This window comes from Panonychus citri, unplaced genomic scaffold, assembly GCF_014898815.1.
Source record: "Panonychus citri isolate SS breed McGregor unplaced genomic scaffold, ASM1489881v1 Contig00102, whole genome shotgun sequence".
NCBI lineage: Eukaryota > Metazoa > Arthropoda > Arachnida > Trombidiformes > Tetranychidae > Panonychus > Panonychus citri.
The window spans coordinates 73804-88206 of NW_026515507.1; the positions used below are offsets into that span (position 1 = coordinate 73804).

At 32.5% G+C, this 14403-nt stretch overlaps 1 protein-coding gene, 1 long non-coding RNA gene and 2 pseudogenes across 2 annotated transcripts; 2 read left to right on the plus strand and 2 right to left on the minus strand.

The window, feature by feature from the left end:
- The first annotated feature begins 4817 nt into the window (after positions 1–4817).
- Positions 4818–5975, plus strand: LOC128388741 (cytochrome c oxidase subunit 4 isoform 1, mitochondrial-like; annotated as a pseudogene).
- Positions 5976–6501: 526 nt separating this feature from the next.
- On the minus strand, positions 6502–7547 carry LOC128388757 (uncharacterized). The gene is made up of 2 exons (XR_008325333.1): positions 6775–7547; positions 6502–6717 (listed from the first exon to the last, which is right to left on the minus strand). It is a non-coding gene; the product is annotated as an uncharacterized LOC128388757 (long non-coding RNA).
- A 1024-nt stretch (positions 7548–8571) lies between these two features.
- Positions 8572–9649, minus strand: LOC128388767 (cytochrome c oxidase subunit 4 isoform 1, mitochondrial-like). Its single transcript, XM_053348220.1, has 2 exons — positions 9273–9649; positions 8572–9094 (listed from the first exon to the last, which is right to left on the minus strand). Exons 1-2 carry the CDS (start codon positions 9556–9558, stop codon positions 8826–8828), a joined length of 555 nt encoding a protein of 184 aa, XP_053204195.1. The 5' UTR covers positions 9559–9649; the 3' UTR covers positions 8572–8825.
- A 150-nt stretch (positions 9650–9799) lies between these two features.
- LOC128388766 (signal recognition particle 54 kDa protein-like) lies at positions 9800–11963 on the plus strand (annotated as a pseudogene).
- The last annotated feature ends 2440 nt before the right edge of the window (positions 11964–14403 follow it).

Consider the following 14403-nt stretch of genomic DNA (forward strand, 5'->3'; position numbering starts at 1 on the left):
ACAAGCGGACCCTCATCTAAGTGATCAAATTGGTATCCAGACTGGTGTCCATGGTCGTCGTCTGGTTCTTGAAGTTGGTTTTATACAAGTGACAGAAACCAGATTCTACTCAAACGACCTAAGTTTATTCTCATTAAATCGCTTGATTGAGTTATTGGTCAACTCGAGTGGTTATAATGACTGGCATTTTACGGAACCGCAACTTGCTGGTGATCATGTGGTGATGTGTATAAACACAAATAAGCTGGATGAGTGTATTCTTTCTCTAAGAGCTACTCAATGGTGGAGGAGAGGTCAATATCGCTGTGAAGTTATGAATATCAGACCGCCAACATATGTAATCTTTCATCGGGATCCGAGACTCAATGATGTACCACGTGTGACAGAATGGATGATGAGAGCACAAATTTACTGGCAATTTCTCGAAGTGATCGAAGTTTCTATGACATTGGATGGACTATACAAAGTGATCTTCTCGTGTAGAAACGGTAGAAGCAACTTAGAATCATATAATTGGCAAATGATCATCAACAGAGAAACCTTTCTGATTGCTGATAATCTAGGCATGGATCAATGTCCAGAATGTTGTGTTAACTTTTTTAGTGAGCAATCACATGAATGTGACGAGCTTCCTGTTTGTTCAGTTTGTAATAAGATTGATTGTTTACGATATCGTATGAATGATATGTGTATCAACTCTCCAAAATGCGCTGATTGCAGTCACTATTTACAACCTGATGTGTCTCATCCAACAAATCATCTTACTTGGTGTACGACTATAAACTTCTATCGACAAATGGCTTTGAGATTTGTTGACGCCGATTACACTACAATAAGAATCGCCTCATTCTCACCTCCTTTTATTGCCACCGTTCAAGTACAATTGCCAGAAGGAAACTAAAGATCAAAGGGACCGAAAAATAACGATCATAAAGAAAGAAAAAACAAAGTTAAGGTCCCTTGAAAGAATCATAAAATTTAATCTTAGGAAAGAAAGATTGTCTCTCTCTCTTATCTCATCCCGAATTTATTGCTCTTAAAAATGAATAGTATAAAAAGTGTCCTCCGAAAAAACTTTAACCATTTCACTTAAACTTCTTAAACAATTCAATAGTAAATAGAAATCTTGTTACAGTTCGAAAAAGACGATAGATGAAAAGAAAGGAAAGATGTTGTCAGCAAGTGATTTTGTAAAAGTGGACAATGAATTTTGTCTCATCAATATAAATCTAAGGAAACCGCTGGTGGTCATGGAATTTAAAATAGCTTCATCATTGGCTCCAAGAGACACAAAGATAACATCAACATGGAGAGAAACTGTCGATGGTCAATGTGAGATACTTGTCGCAATGGAAGATGAAAGAGAAACATCTGGTAAACAATTGGAACTAATTGATTTGTTGGTCTCACGTGGAGCATCTATGACAATATGGAATTGGCGACAACCAGTACTCCTATCGGAAATGGTAGATTCTCTTACATTCAAGTTTATGCTTGACATTTGTGAAGAATTTGTAATGTTCAATCAAGTTGATGGTGAAAAGAAACTATTTGTCCGTGACCTGCAAGATGAACGTTCTTTAGCTATTGTGAACTCTTTCTTTTATCAATACTAAAATCTGTAACAAAAACTTACATTTAATTGACAATAAAGCTATACAACAAGAAAAACAGATCATCAAAACTAAAGTGCTTCTCATTTCTTCATCACAAAATTGATAATGGAGGTGAAAATAACGGTAATAAACTTGCGAAGATTAAGAAATAGTGAACAAATTATCAGTGAAATGATGGGTGAGGACACGATTGTAATTGCAAGTGAAGATGCTGATGTAACCATGAGAATAAACCAATTCAAAGGCAACAATATCAGTGTAAGTTGGCCAGCCAACTGGATACCGATTAAAGAGGTTCTGATTGACGAGAGCATATTGATGATTACACTGAGAAAGGGGAAATGGAAGGTAAATATCTTGGCAGTGTACGCGCATCCGAACAATGTAAAGTGCCTAAATGCCCTGGTTGAGGCGATAAAAGAACTGCCAGCTGATGTGACAACATTCATAGCAGGGGATGTTAACTGTGAACTCAGAATATGGTGTGATGAACCGAGGAAGGATAAATCAACGAAAAAACTAACTCTGGAGGAATTGGAAAACACTCTGAAGGTAAAGAATTTTGTGAGCGTGTTGCCTACGAGCAGAAGTGAAGGTGTAACAAGGCAAAGTGCGACGACTGATGGTGGTGGCTCAATGATCGATATTTTACTTGTAAATAAAAAAGTGTTCGACAAAAGGGTTGAATTCAAATCTAGGCCGAATCTGGACCATTTGGTAATTTCTGCCAATGTAAAATGCAAATTCAATCGGAAAATTGATGAAACCAGATGGAAAAATGTGTACGACAAAGTAATAAACATTGAATCGCTGTCTCTTGAAGTAAAAATTTGTAATATAATGAATGCTGGAAAGGCCAGAACAAAACGAAAGCAATCGAATGACAACAGAAAGACAAGAAGAATAAAGCGAAAAATTAAAATGGCAACGATTGAAAACAAGATGGCGCTCACTGAGACTCTTAGACAATATAAAAGAACCAAGAGAAACTTGCCTAGTGATCTTCCATTGGATGCGATACACAAATTGATGGCGGAAAGAAAAGACATCGGAAGAAGAATGAAAAATGATCCGATAAACAGGAAAAGTTTCTTAATACCCAGAGAGAAAATTAGAGGAGTTCTGATTCCTGAGTCAATATTTGAAGGTATTAGTCTGGAGGAACGATTGGTACTGGAAAGGAAAGAACGATTCGGAAGTAGCTCTGGTTGGGCCGATTGCTTTACAAAGAATAGATGGAATAAAATATGGCGAGAGAATAAGACAAGGATAATTGATCTGGTGAATGAACTTTTCAGACGAGCATTTATCGAATCAACTTCTTGTATCTGGTGGGACAAAGATTCCAAAACCCAATGGTGACTTCCGGATTGTTAGAACCCAATGCTTTCTAGGAAAAATTGTGGATATGCTTCTGGTTAAAAGATTGCAAAAATGGGTGCTCATGAATCAAATAGTTGATCTGGACTATCAATTTGCGTATATGGGCCAAGATAGACAGCTACTGCTATTAAAGATTTGGGAAAATTACCAAAATTATAATTGCGTGTTGATGATGGACCTTACGAAGGCTTTTGATAAGCTTGATCGAACAACCATTAGAAGCAAATTAGAAGGTCTAGAAATTCAAACAAGAAGAATGATATTACAATTCATCTCTAAAAGAAAACTTAGATTATATGAAAGAGGCAATATAACAATGGTAAACGATGAAGAAGCCCTTCAAGGATTTGGTCTAGGCCCGTTACTCTTTATAATGGGTATTGATAACACGATTCGCTGGTTAAACAGGAGAACAGACAGTCAAATTGTCTTCTCCTTTGCTGATGACTTGATAATATTAACGAATGATGTGAAAACGACGGAAGAAGAAATTGCAAATGCATTTCTATTGATTGGATTAGAATGTAATAGAACTAAAACAAAGATTATTAACTTCAACAATCCAAAGACGATGGACAATATTCTTGGTTACGATATAAAGTTCCCCACTAACATGGAAAGCCTAATAGAGAAACTATCTAACAAAAGCAAGATTAATATTATGCAAAAATTACTGTTAGAAAATCTTAGGTTACCGAAAGCAAGGATCGTTATTGGTTCACATTTGACTCACATCATGTTATCTATTGGACTCTCACCATGGGTGAGATTTGAACTCTATAAATACAGAATTGAGGCCTTGATGAAAGTTGGCCGCCGAGTAACGCAGCGTGAATGGATGATGAAAGCCCAATATAAAGATTCTTTCTTTGAATGGCTTCATGAGATACCGAATCCATTCATTAATTACTTTACGAATCTGATAATGTTACTATGGAAAGAAGAAGTTGATGAAAAACTCTTTCCCGTCGTAAGATGGGCAGAAGACATCAGAGTCCATTGGATTGAACCAATTAATAACTGGCCACTAGAGGAAAAAGTGAAATGGAATGGAAGAAACTCATTCGAAATCAAGATTATTGAAAACAAAGCTTGTGTGACGAATGGACAAATGCATGAGCATTATTGTTTAACATCTAAAGAAAGTGCGTTCGATGATCAAATGGCGATTGTTACTATTATTAAGAACCTAATTCACGAACCTGAGCATGACAAAGAACAAATAATTGTGAATACAAACGTGAAGATGATATCCATAACATTGAATCTTGTACAAGGAGCGATGATTATACATAAAAGACTTGATGAGATGGGACAATGTGATGGTGAACATCAAATATACAGAGAATTGAGAATCATGAAGACAACCAATCAGATAAAACAAATGATTAAACGAAGATTAATGAAAGTTGAGAAAGAAATCTACACAAGGAATAAGAAAGGATTACTGAGCGAAATATTGAACAATCCAACAACGATTGCGATCATAAGAAGAAAGTTATTTTATCAAAAAAAATTAATGAGACTGATTTGTTTAATAAAATCGAGAATACACAATCTTACACACACATGCGATGAACCAATGTCAGAACTACATCTAATAAAGTGCAAGGACTACTTTCCAAAAACTGGGTGGCAACTGAAACGGCGTAATTGGAGACTAATAATCAACAAGTTAGAGACAATTGCTGAGAAAATCAAAGAGCGCGGTGATGTAATACAAAGATAAGCTTGGAGACCATGCGTCGACCCTCAATGAGAGGGCCATCCAATGGATGGGAGCGGCTGTTAAGTCAGCTGAAACAAAACGAGTGAAGGCCTTTCGGTTTTACTTTGCTGATTGTGTTTTGGGTCTTAATTAGATTTGATTAATTGTTTTTTGTTGGTGGTTGTTAATGAAAAATGTCTATTTTACACCTTCGACCGACTCTACAACGTGAAATAATTAAACTATTACGATGTAAATCTAATTTTAAATTATCTTCTGCTAGTTATTATGAATTTAAAGATATCATTGGTAACCGGGAGATAGTTGGTTATGGTAATGATGGTCAACCTTTTATTATGATCGTCTTAATCAACCATTTCAGCAATTAGATTTAAGGAAGATTCACCTGATATGTTAGCATTAAAAGAGAAAGAAAAGGTGATTGGAAATCATTAACCATAGAAGAAAAGAAACAATGTAAGTATCAAAATTCTCTTTCTCTATTTCCTCAAGTATCAGAATATAGAGAAGAAGAAGAGGAGAAAGAAGAAAAGAAAAGAGATTTTCTTTTTGTTTACTAATTTCCTTTTCTTTTCTTTTCTTAATTGTTCTCTTTTTTTTTGGTTCCATTTTTTTTGGTCCACTTTGTCTAGTATATCGACATTCATATTGTCGTACATATGCTGAATTAACAGCACCAACTGGTGATTGGAAACAAGTGATTGCTGGTATTCTTGGAATTGTTGGTTTGACTTTTCTAGTTGTTGTTGGAGAAAGAGTTTCTTTTCCACCATTACCGAGTCTATGAATGAAGAAAATACCAGGAGGTTCATGAAGTTTGCTCTTTTCAACAGAATAGATGAATTTGATGGATACGCATCTAAATGGGACTATGAAAACAATTGCTGGAAGAAATAATACACAAACACAACAACAACAATCTAAATCATCTCTCATGCAATGTTATCAACGACTAACAAATGATCGAGTGTTACCATTTTGTAACCTGATCATTAAATTAGATGCTGCCCAAAGTAGTCAATAGAAATACAATAAATTAAATTGTAAAAAGTCAATTGTTTTACAAAAAAAATGCAAATCTCTAATCTTTAATCTCGGAAATGGATTATCGTCAACGTGAATAATAATAAGAACCATAGTCTCAGTTTTGAAAAATTAAATTATTCCGTTGATAAATTATGTTAATCATTACAATTTGAAAAAGCAATTGGTTCATATTCATCATCATTGGCAATTAATCATTAAAATTGGTTGTAACACTTTTATTTAAATCAATATTAGAAATGTAATTGGACAAATTATTGATCAATTCAAGTCTTATTTTGAAAAATGAATCGTACCCAATGATCATGATCATAAAATGTAAAGATTAATTGTAATCGAAATGACAATTGAATGTGCTGAACATTAGATTATCGTCATTACCGCCACCGAACGCTAACAACCTACGAAAAACGACCTTTTCACTATTAACAAATCGATTGTCATAATATTTATAAACATAAAGGTTAATCTGTTCAGAACTTTGTTCCGAGTTCGACGTGACCTGATTTCGGGATATAATAAAGTGGAGAAAATTAATAATAACGATTTTGTCATCAAGTTCATCAAGTTCTTTAGCTAACTTCCGCTAACTTAAGTATAATATCAAAAGGAAAAATTTTCATCCTCTTTCTATCAAGTTATTTATGTTTCCGTCATTGAAATGTTCAGGCCAAAAATCGTGGATTCTTTAAGAATCGCAATTGCTAAACTCTTGGACGCGAATTACTCCAGAATATATGTAAATAATTAGTAAATTGAAAAAAGAAAATATCATGGTTATTCCATCGTTAGCACTTATTTAGTTAGCTCAGCCAATTTACATATGGTTAACAGGAAAAGGAAATGCATAACTTATAACAATCAAATATTTTCTCATCGGTTGTCCAGCAATTACATAAAATTCAATGTCACATTGATTTTCACCGCGTTTGATTTTGAAGAAACCTGATGGATAAAAAGATTACAATTAGTGGATGATTATTAAACAATCAACTGATTTACCTTCATCGCCTCAACTGATATTCCAGGTATTAGCAATTAACCAATAATCAATACCTTTATCATTACACAAACCAATTATCTTAAAAGTATGATAACCAAGCCATTCACCAGTTTCATATTGATAAACACCAAAAATGATGATAATAATTAGTAAATTTCTACCTAAATTTGATAGGATAAAATGTACTAACCCGATTTATAATTGTAGAAATCGGAAAATATTAACATTTTGGCCCATTGGTCATTATCTCGGCCATTATATCGTAAGGTTCAAAAAACGAATAAGATTTTTGTCCAAAAAATTTACCAGAATCAGATTTTTTTACCATAACTAGAAATACACTCTTGTGGGCACGATAGAGCCTCAGAAAGTACCTCCTCACCGACCGAGTATCGTAAACACTGCGTTTACATGGTGCTATTGAATAAGGTAAACATCCAAAGGTACTGACCACCGGTAACAATACCATGTTTAGTTCACTAATCGAAGGTCATAATTGCATAAGTTTACAAATTGTAGATAAACTTTACCTCGCTCAATAAGTCAAGAGAAAGTTAATTAACTATTCTCATCGAAACTCGAATGAGTTTACTAAAACTGAATTTGACCGGAACATAAAATCGGTCAAATAGGTTTGTACCCGTTCATCGGTGATGGAAGGATCAACTAAGGAACCGAACGAGACTGATCATGTATCGAACGAATAAATTGATCAGATCAAATTCATCTTGAATTCATCATTGATCTAGATGATTGATAATTTCGAGCCACAACTTGAGGTGTAACATATGGAACTCGATCAATATCATACTGGTCGAAAGATGAACGGAAACTCGAAAACGATTCGAAAACTTTTGATAAGTTTTGGCCGCTTTCGAAATACTTTCGACTTGGCTAATCACAATCTAAATAGCTTGTTAATTAACCTAATCAACAGCTTCGAATCCTTTCAATGTCCAAGTTGATTAGGCAAATTTTCCCAGTAGACATTATCAGGTTAAATTAGATTGTTACAATTAAACATTCAACTGGTAAAATAATCAACTAAAAACGCTGAGATTTTTTTTACAATCTTATTGATTCAGACCATTGAAAATTGTTGATTGATCAGTTGATCAATTTTTTAATAACTTAATCAATAAGTTTCAAATGACTATCAGCTTGGTGATTTACTTGATATTATTATGTAATAAGACATTTTCTTGAATAATTGTGATCTTAATTGTGTTTAAAATTTGTTCGTGACTTGGAAAATAATTTGATACTTTCATAGTTATTAATATAAACGTGAAATGAAATGTTGATTGTTTAATTGAACTGATTCAAATTTGATTATATTGATTAACACGAGAAAATAGTTATCACGTAATGGTTATGCTAGACAATCAATTGATTAATTGGACTATTTTCAATTCATAACAATTAATCTAATTTTTTTCTTAATTAATTGGGAATATGAATTATTAACAAATGTCAATTTAGATACAATTCAATTCACCTGATTAAGTAAATGGTTGGTTATCATTTAGAAAACTTTGACTGGAATTGATTTCTCTCAAAAATTAATATCAGATTAATTTAGTTGAGAATTGAATCTTTGATTGTATTATGATTATCTTATAGATATCTAATTGCTATCAGATTAGATTAAAGGCTATAGTAAACAGAGAAGAGATTGGTTGTAATTAACTGAGTTTCGTTAGGCGATTGATCAATTGAATTGATTGCTCGAAGGAAAATCTTCATTAGAGTCAATCTTGGTATTTCGATTGATGGTAGATAAACACTTTGGATAATTAGGTTGATGAGAGACTAAAGATGACCATCCATTTATTAGTGTAATCATCAAGAATCGATAAATTCCATGAGTAGTATTTTCATCTAAATTTAACAATACATTTTCTTTCAAGTTATTGGATTTGAAACTTGATTTCTGATCTTTTGGATCCTAAGATTTCAAAATGATCTTTAAGATAAAACTGGCGACGAGAAAGGTTAACATTACATGAGAGAGATGATTTAGATTGTTTTTGTTGTTGTGTTTGTGTATTTATTTCTTCCAGCAATTGTTTTCATAGTCCCATTTAGATGCGTATCCATCAAATTCATCTATTCTGTTGAAAAGAGCAAACTTCATGAACCTCCTGGTATTTTCTTCATTCATAGACTCGGGTAATGGTGGAAAAAGAAACTCTTTCTCTCCAACAACAACTAGAAAAGTCAAACCAACAATTCCAAGAATACCAGCAATCACTTGTTTCCAATCACCAGTTGGTGCTGTTAATTCAGCATATGTACGACAATATGAATGTCGATATACTAGACAAAGTGGACCAAAAAAAATGGAACCAAAAAAAAAGAGAACAATTAAGAAAAAGAAAAAGAAAATTAGTAAACAAAAAAGAAAATCTCTTTTCTTTTCTTCTTTTCTCTCCTCTTCTTCTTCTCTATATTCTGATACTTGAGGAAATAGAGAAAAGAGAATTTTGATACTTACATTGTTTCTTTTCTTCTATGGTTAATGATTTCCAATCACCTTTTTCTTTCTCTTTTAATGCTAACATATCAGGTGAATCTTCCTTAAATCTAATTGCTGGAAATGGTTGATTAAGACGATCATAATAAAAAGGTTGACCATCATTACCATAACCAACTATCTCCCGGTTACCAATGATATCTTTAAATTCATAATAACTAGCAGAAGATAATTTAAAATTAGATTTACATCGTAATAGTTTAATTATTTCACGTTGTAGAGTCGGTCGAAGGTGTAAAATAGACATTTTTCATTAACAACCACCAACAAAAAAAAACAATTAATCAAATCTAATTAAGACCCAAACACACAAACAAAAAAAGGCCTTCAATCAATACATTTGAATGCGAATGCTCTTGAACAAGGGCATGGGATCACTTCTTTTTGGTTCTTTTTTCTTCCAACAGGTGACGCTGTTTGAGAAAGAATTTCAAATGATCAATTGTTTTCCAATTGGAATTTAATTGTTGAATTTAGATTTTTTTTATGGTTATGGAAATTGTTCCGAGTTATTGAGGATCGGAATTTAATTTATAAATTAATTAATTGTTGAGAATTGGATTAATTTGTGTTGATTGTTTTTTATTGTTCGTTGATCAAAGTCTAGATGTCGCTGATCTTGTTTACCTTGTTTTGGTTTTCAAAATTGTCAAAATTTCATGTTTTTAATTTGGTTTTTTGAATGTGATTTGTAATTTATTTAATCTACAGTTATAATTGTTTTCTTTTTGTTAATTAATAAAAATGGTTTTAGCAGATTTAGGACGTAAGATAACAAATGCTTTACGTTCACTTGGAAATGCGACGATTATTGACCAAGATGTTTTGGAGAGTTTATTGAAAGAGATTTGTAAAGCTCTTCTGGAAGGTGATGTTAATATACGATTGGTGAAACAATTGCGAGAAAATGTCCGTCAAGTTATTGATTTCGATGAAATGGCCGCAGGTCTTAATAAAAGACGGATGATCCAAATGGCCGTTTTCCAAGAATTAGTCAAATTAGTTGATCCTGGAGTAAAAGCTTGGCAACCAACAAAAGGAAAGCCAAACATAATCATGTTTGTAGGTCTTCAAGGTAACAATTTAGTGTATTGATTGATTCAATTGTTGTAGAAAATGTATTGATAATACTATTTACTAATTACTAATTACTAATTATTTACAACTATTAAGGTGCTGGTAAAACAACAACATGTACAAAAATGGCTTATTATTATCTGAGAAAAGGATGGAAATGTTGTCTGGTTTGTGCTGATACTTTTCGTGCTGGAGCATTTGATCAACTTAAACAGAATGCAACTAAAGCCCGAATACCATTTTATGGTTCATACACGGAAGCGGATCCAGTGGTAGCGGCGGAAGGTTGATAAATTCATAAGAAGGTTTTGAGATAATAATTGTGGATACAAGTGGAAGACATAAACAAGAAAGTGCCTTATTTGAAGAGATGTTATCAATTAGCAATGCCATTAATCCGAATCAAGTAATTTTCGTGATGGACGCTTCCATTGGTCATGCATGTGAAGCACAAGCTCGAGCATTCAAAAGTAAAGTGGATATTGGAGCTGTAATAGTGACCAAATTAGATGGTCATGCTAAAGGAGGTGGTGCTCTTAGTGCAGTTGCGGTTACTCATTCGCCGATTACTTTTATCGGTACTGGTGAACATATGGATGATTTCGAGCCTTTCAAAGTGAAACCTTTCGTTTCTAAATTGTTAGGAATGGGAGATATTGAAGGTCTTATTGATAAAGTAAACGAACTAAATTGGATGATAATGAGGAATTAATTGAGAAACTTAAACATGGAGAGTTTACTTTACGTGATATGTATGAACAATTTACTAATATAATGAAAATGGGTCCATTTAATCAGATATTACAAATGATTCCCGGATTCGGACAGGAATTGGCTCGTGGAGCATCTGAAGCAGATTCTATGGCAAAATTAAAACGATTAATGACAATCATGGATTCAATGAGTGATAGTGAACTCGATAATCGAGATGGTGCTAAATTATTTTCCAAACAACCAACTCGAGTGATCAGAGTAGCAAGAGGAGCCGAGTTACATCAAGAGAGGTACAAGAATTGTTGACACAATTTACTAAATTTGCCGCTGTGGTCAAGAAAATGGGAGGAATCAAAGGTTTCTTTAAAGGAGGTGACATGACAAAGAACGTAAATGCTATGCAAATGGCTAAATTAAATCAACAAGTAGCCAAAATGATGGATCCGAGGATTTTACAACAAATGGGTGGATTATCCGGATTACAAACCATGATGAGCAATTACAAGGAGCGGCATCGGCTGCGCATAAACAATAACAAAATGTTCAAAGTTTCAATCAGCTCTCGTAAAGAATGGTGTATAAATGTAAATTGTTTATTAATTTCTACTAAATTTTGCCTCTTTTTTCATATAATTTGGTTTATCTAAACAATTAAAATTTAGATAACACTGATCCTGATGATACAGAAATATACACAATAATTACCTTGTAATTCAATGTTTTCAGTGAAATTTCCTACTTATTCAAGAAGAATATCGTACATGTGAATAGCATGAGAGTCGAAACAAGTTCCAAGGTGAACTGAATTATTACCGAGTAACAAGTTGATGTTTCTTACAGTAAATCGATTTTAATAACAAATTTTAAGTTAATTGATTCCAAACAAATGGAATATCAATTAACTCAATCATTCAGGAGAATAGACAAACTATCTCAAAGGAAAATACAATGAACAATAAAGGATAGAACATCAGATCAATCGAAGAGAATGGTTTAAATTGTTCGATAATTTGAACATTTACCTGGCAAATATTTTTCGACTCATCTTTATTTACGAATCACAATTTATTCCTAATACTGTTCCAATCCAAGGGAATCGGTGCCCAGAATTTAGCTCAAGTAATTAAGTGAATTTAGTTGACTAATTGTACTCAGATCTTTTGCTCGAGATTTTCAAAATAATCGAAATCAATTATCATCATCAATTAGAAATTAAATTCATATCAATTCCCTTTAGATGTTTATTATCATGTTCATCCTAAATCGTTACAAGATAGAGATAGTTAGTAATTGTTATCAATAATATAACTAAATAGTTGGTGATTTGAAGTTATTAATAGTTAATAAAAGTTAAATACGAAAGCAGAATTTAGAAATTGAAAATCCTGTCGATTTAAAATTCTAAATCGTCTGAATAACAGAAAATAATTATCGGTATCAAGCCAATTGTTACATTAGATGAAACTGGCGTTAAATTGGTCCAGTTGATTAACGTTCAAACTTATTGGGACATAATTAACTTAACGACATATTAATAGTAAACTTGATTGACATGGATTCGAAAACGATTCATCAATCATTTGTATATAAATTAACACAACCAACAATCATATCAAATTAATCAGGAGATTATAATTGATTAACTTGATTCCATAATAATCATCAGAATTTTTCTCATCCTTCATAATTCAACCTTTTCCAACAATTGAAACACTTTACAAGGGAAAACAATTAGAAATACAAAAATCTAAGTAACCGCTTTGATCACAATTAGTTGACTGACAGAATTGAATATTTGTTCAACTATCTTTACAAGATGAAGATGGAGGTGATGGTTGTTGTCGTTGATGATGATGACGAGAATGAGAATGTTGAACATTGTGAACATTTCGATATGTACATTACTGTTTACAGAATTTTTTTTCTTTCTTCTGTCGAATTCAAGTTTTATTTCTTGGAGATAAGCCCGAGATTATCTTCTGAATGGATGAACAAGATAAAAGGAGAAAACTTTGGCTTCACTAATCTTCACCCAGACGCGATAGAATTAACCAAATCGTATCCAAATAAATTCTGGTTATCAAAAATTTAATCCATTTCTCTTTTGGGTTAATCTGGTTCTCGCAAATTATAATGTACCAATTTTATATATTCAGTAAATTTAAAGTTACTAATTTTAGCGAAATTTGTACAATAATAATAATAATATCATTTGATTAGTGTTTTCTTTGCATAATCATAATGATAACTGAGCATCTTTGTCATCTTTTATCATCCTCATCCTTCAAATTAACATCAAGGATCCATTTCAACCAGAAATCAGTTGAATCAGTTGAGTAAATATGAGAAAAAGTTATGTAATAATAATAATAAGAAGAAAAATCAATTCTATTGAATTAGAAAACAATCAAGATTAATTAATCCGAATCACTAATCAAGTATATCATGTGGGAAATTAAGATAATACAGTTATGATTATTGTTTGAAGAAAATCAATTTCCATTTTCTTTATTTGATTTCATAATTAGAGTAAATGAGTGAGTTAGAAAGAGAGAGAGAAAAACTAATCACTAATTAAGAGATGGAAAAAAAGTTTATCAATTTCGAGTGGTAAGTAATCATTTAAATGGTGGAAATTATTTCAATCTGAAAGAGAAGATAATCATGATGATAAGTAAGAAAGAGAAAGGGAGAGAGAGAGATGAGGAAGATGAGGAAGATGATAATTCTTGTCTGGCCAAATAAGGTTAACTCGAGAATTGGCAAGTTGCTCGTAATTTTATTCGAACATTGAAAAAGTATGTGTACTGATGCTCCACCTTTATCGCAATTTAAATGATTAACATTCAATGGAAATAAACTCCACCTTAAAAGCAGAATCTAACACTCGATTGAGAGAGAGAGAGAGAGAGAGAGAGAGAGAGAATGAAGATAAACATTGAAGGAAGATAATGGAAGAGGAAGTTTTTACTTGGATGAATGAACATGTTCGTCCACTTGTGAACTTACTACGATATTTACATCTCAATCTGAAGCGAAATAATCTAAGTCTTAATCTATCATCTACAGTTCGATAACTTTATTATTAGTAATTTAAACTTTTTCGATTCTGAAGATGAAAAAGTTCATTTACTAGGAGAAAAGAAAAGATTGTAATTGGTAAATGATAATAGTTTAAATTGAGCAGAAAGAAAATTTCGAACTTCATTTAATACAAGCTAAAAGCTAATACTGAGGTAAATAAGAACGACAGAACTTTTCTAGAATGAGTTTAATTTGATTGGAATTGAACATTTATAGA

Excerpts from the sequence above, each read along its gene's own strand:
- LOC128388767 (XM_053348220.1), bottom strand. The coding sequence starts at position 9,558 with ATGTCTATTTTACACCTTCGACCGACTCTACAACGTGAAATAATTAAA. Across the intron at positions 9,095-9,272 it reads CATAGAAGAAAAGAAACAAT|TATATCGACATTCATATTGT; the intron begins GTAAGTATCAAA and ends CACTTTGTCTAG.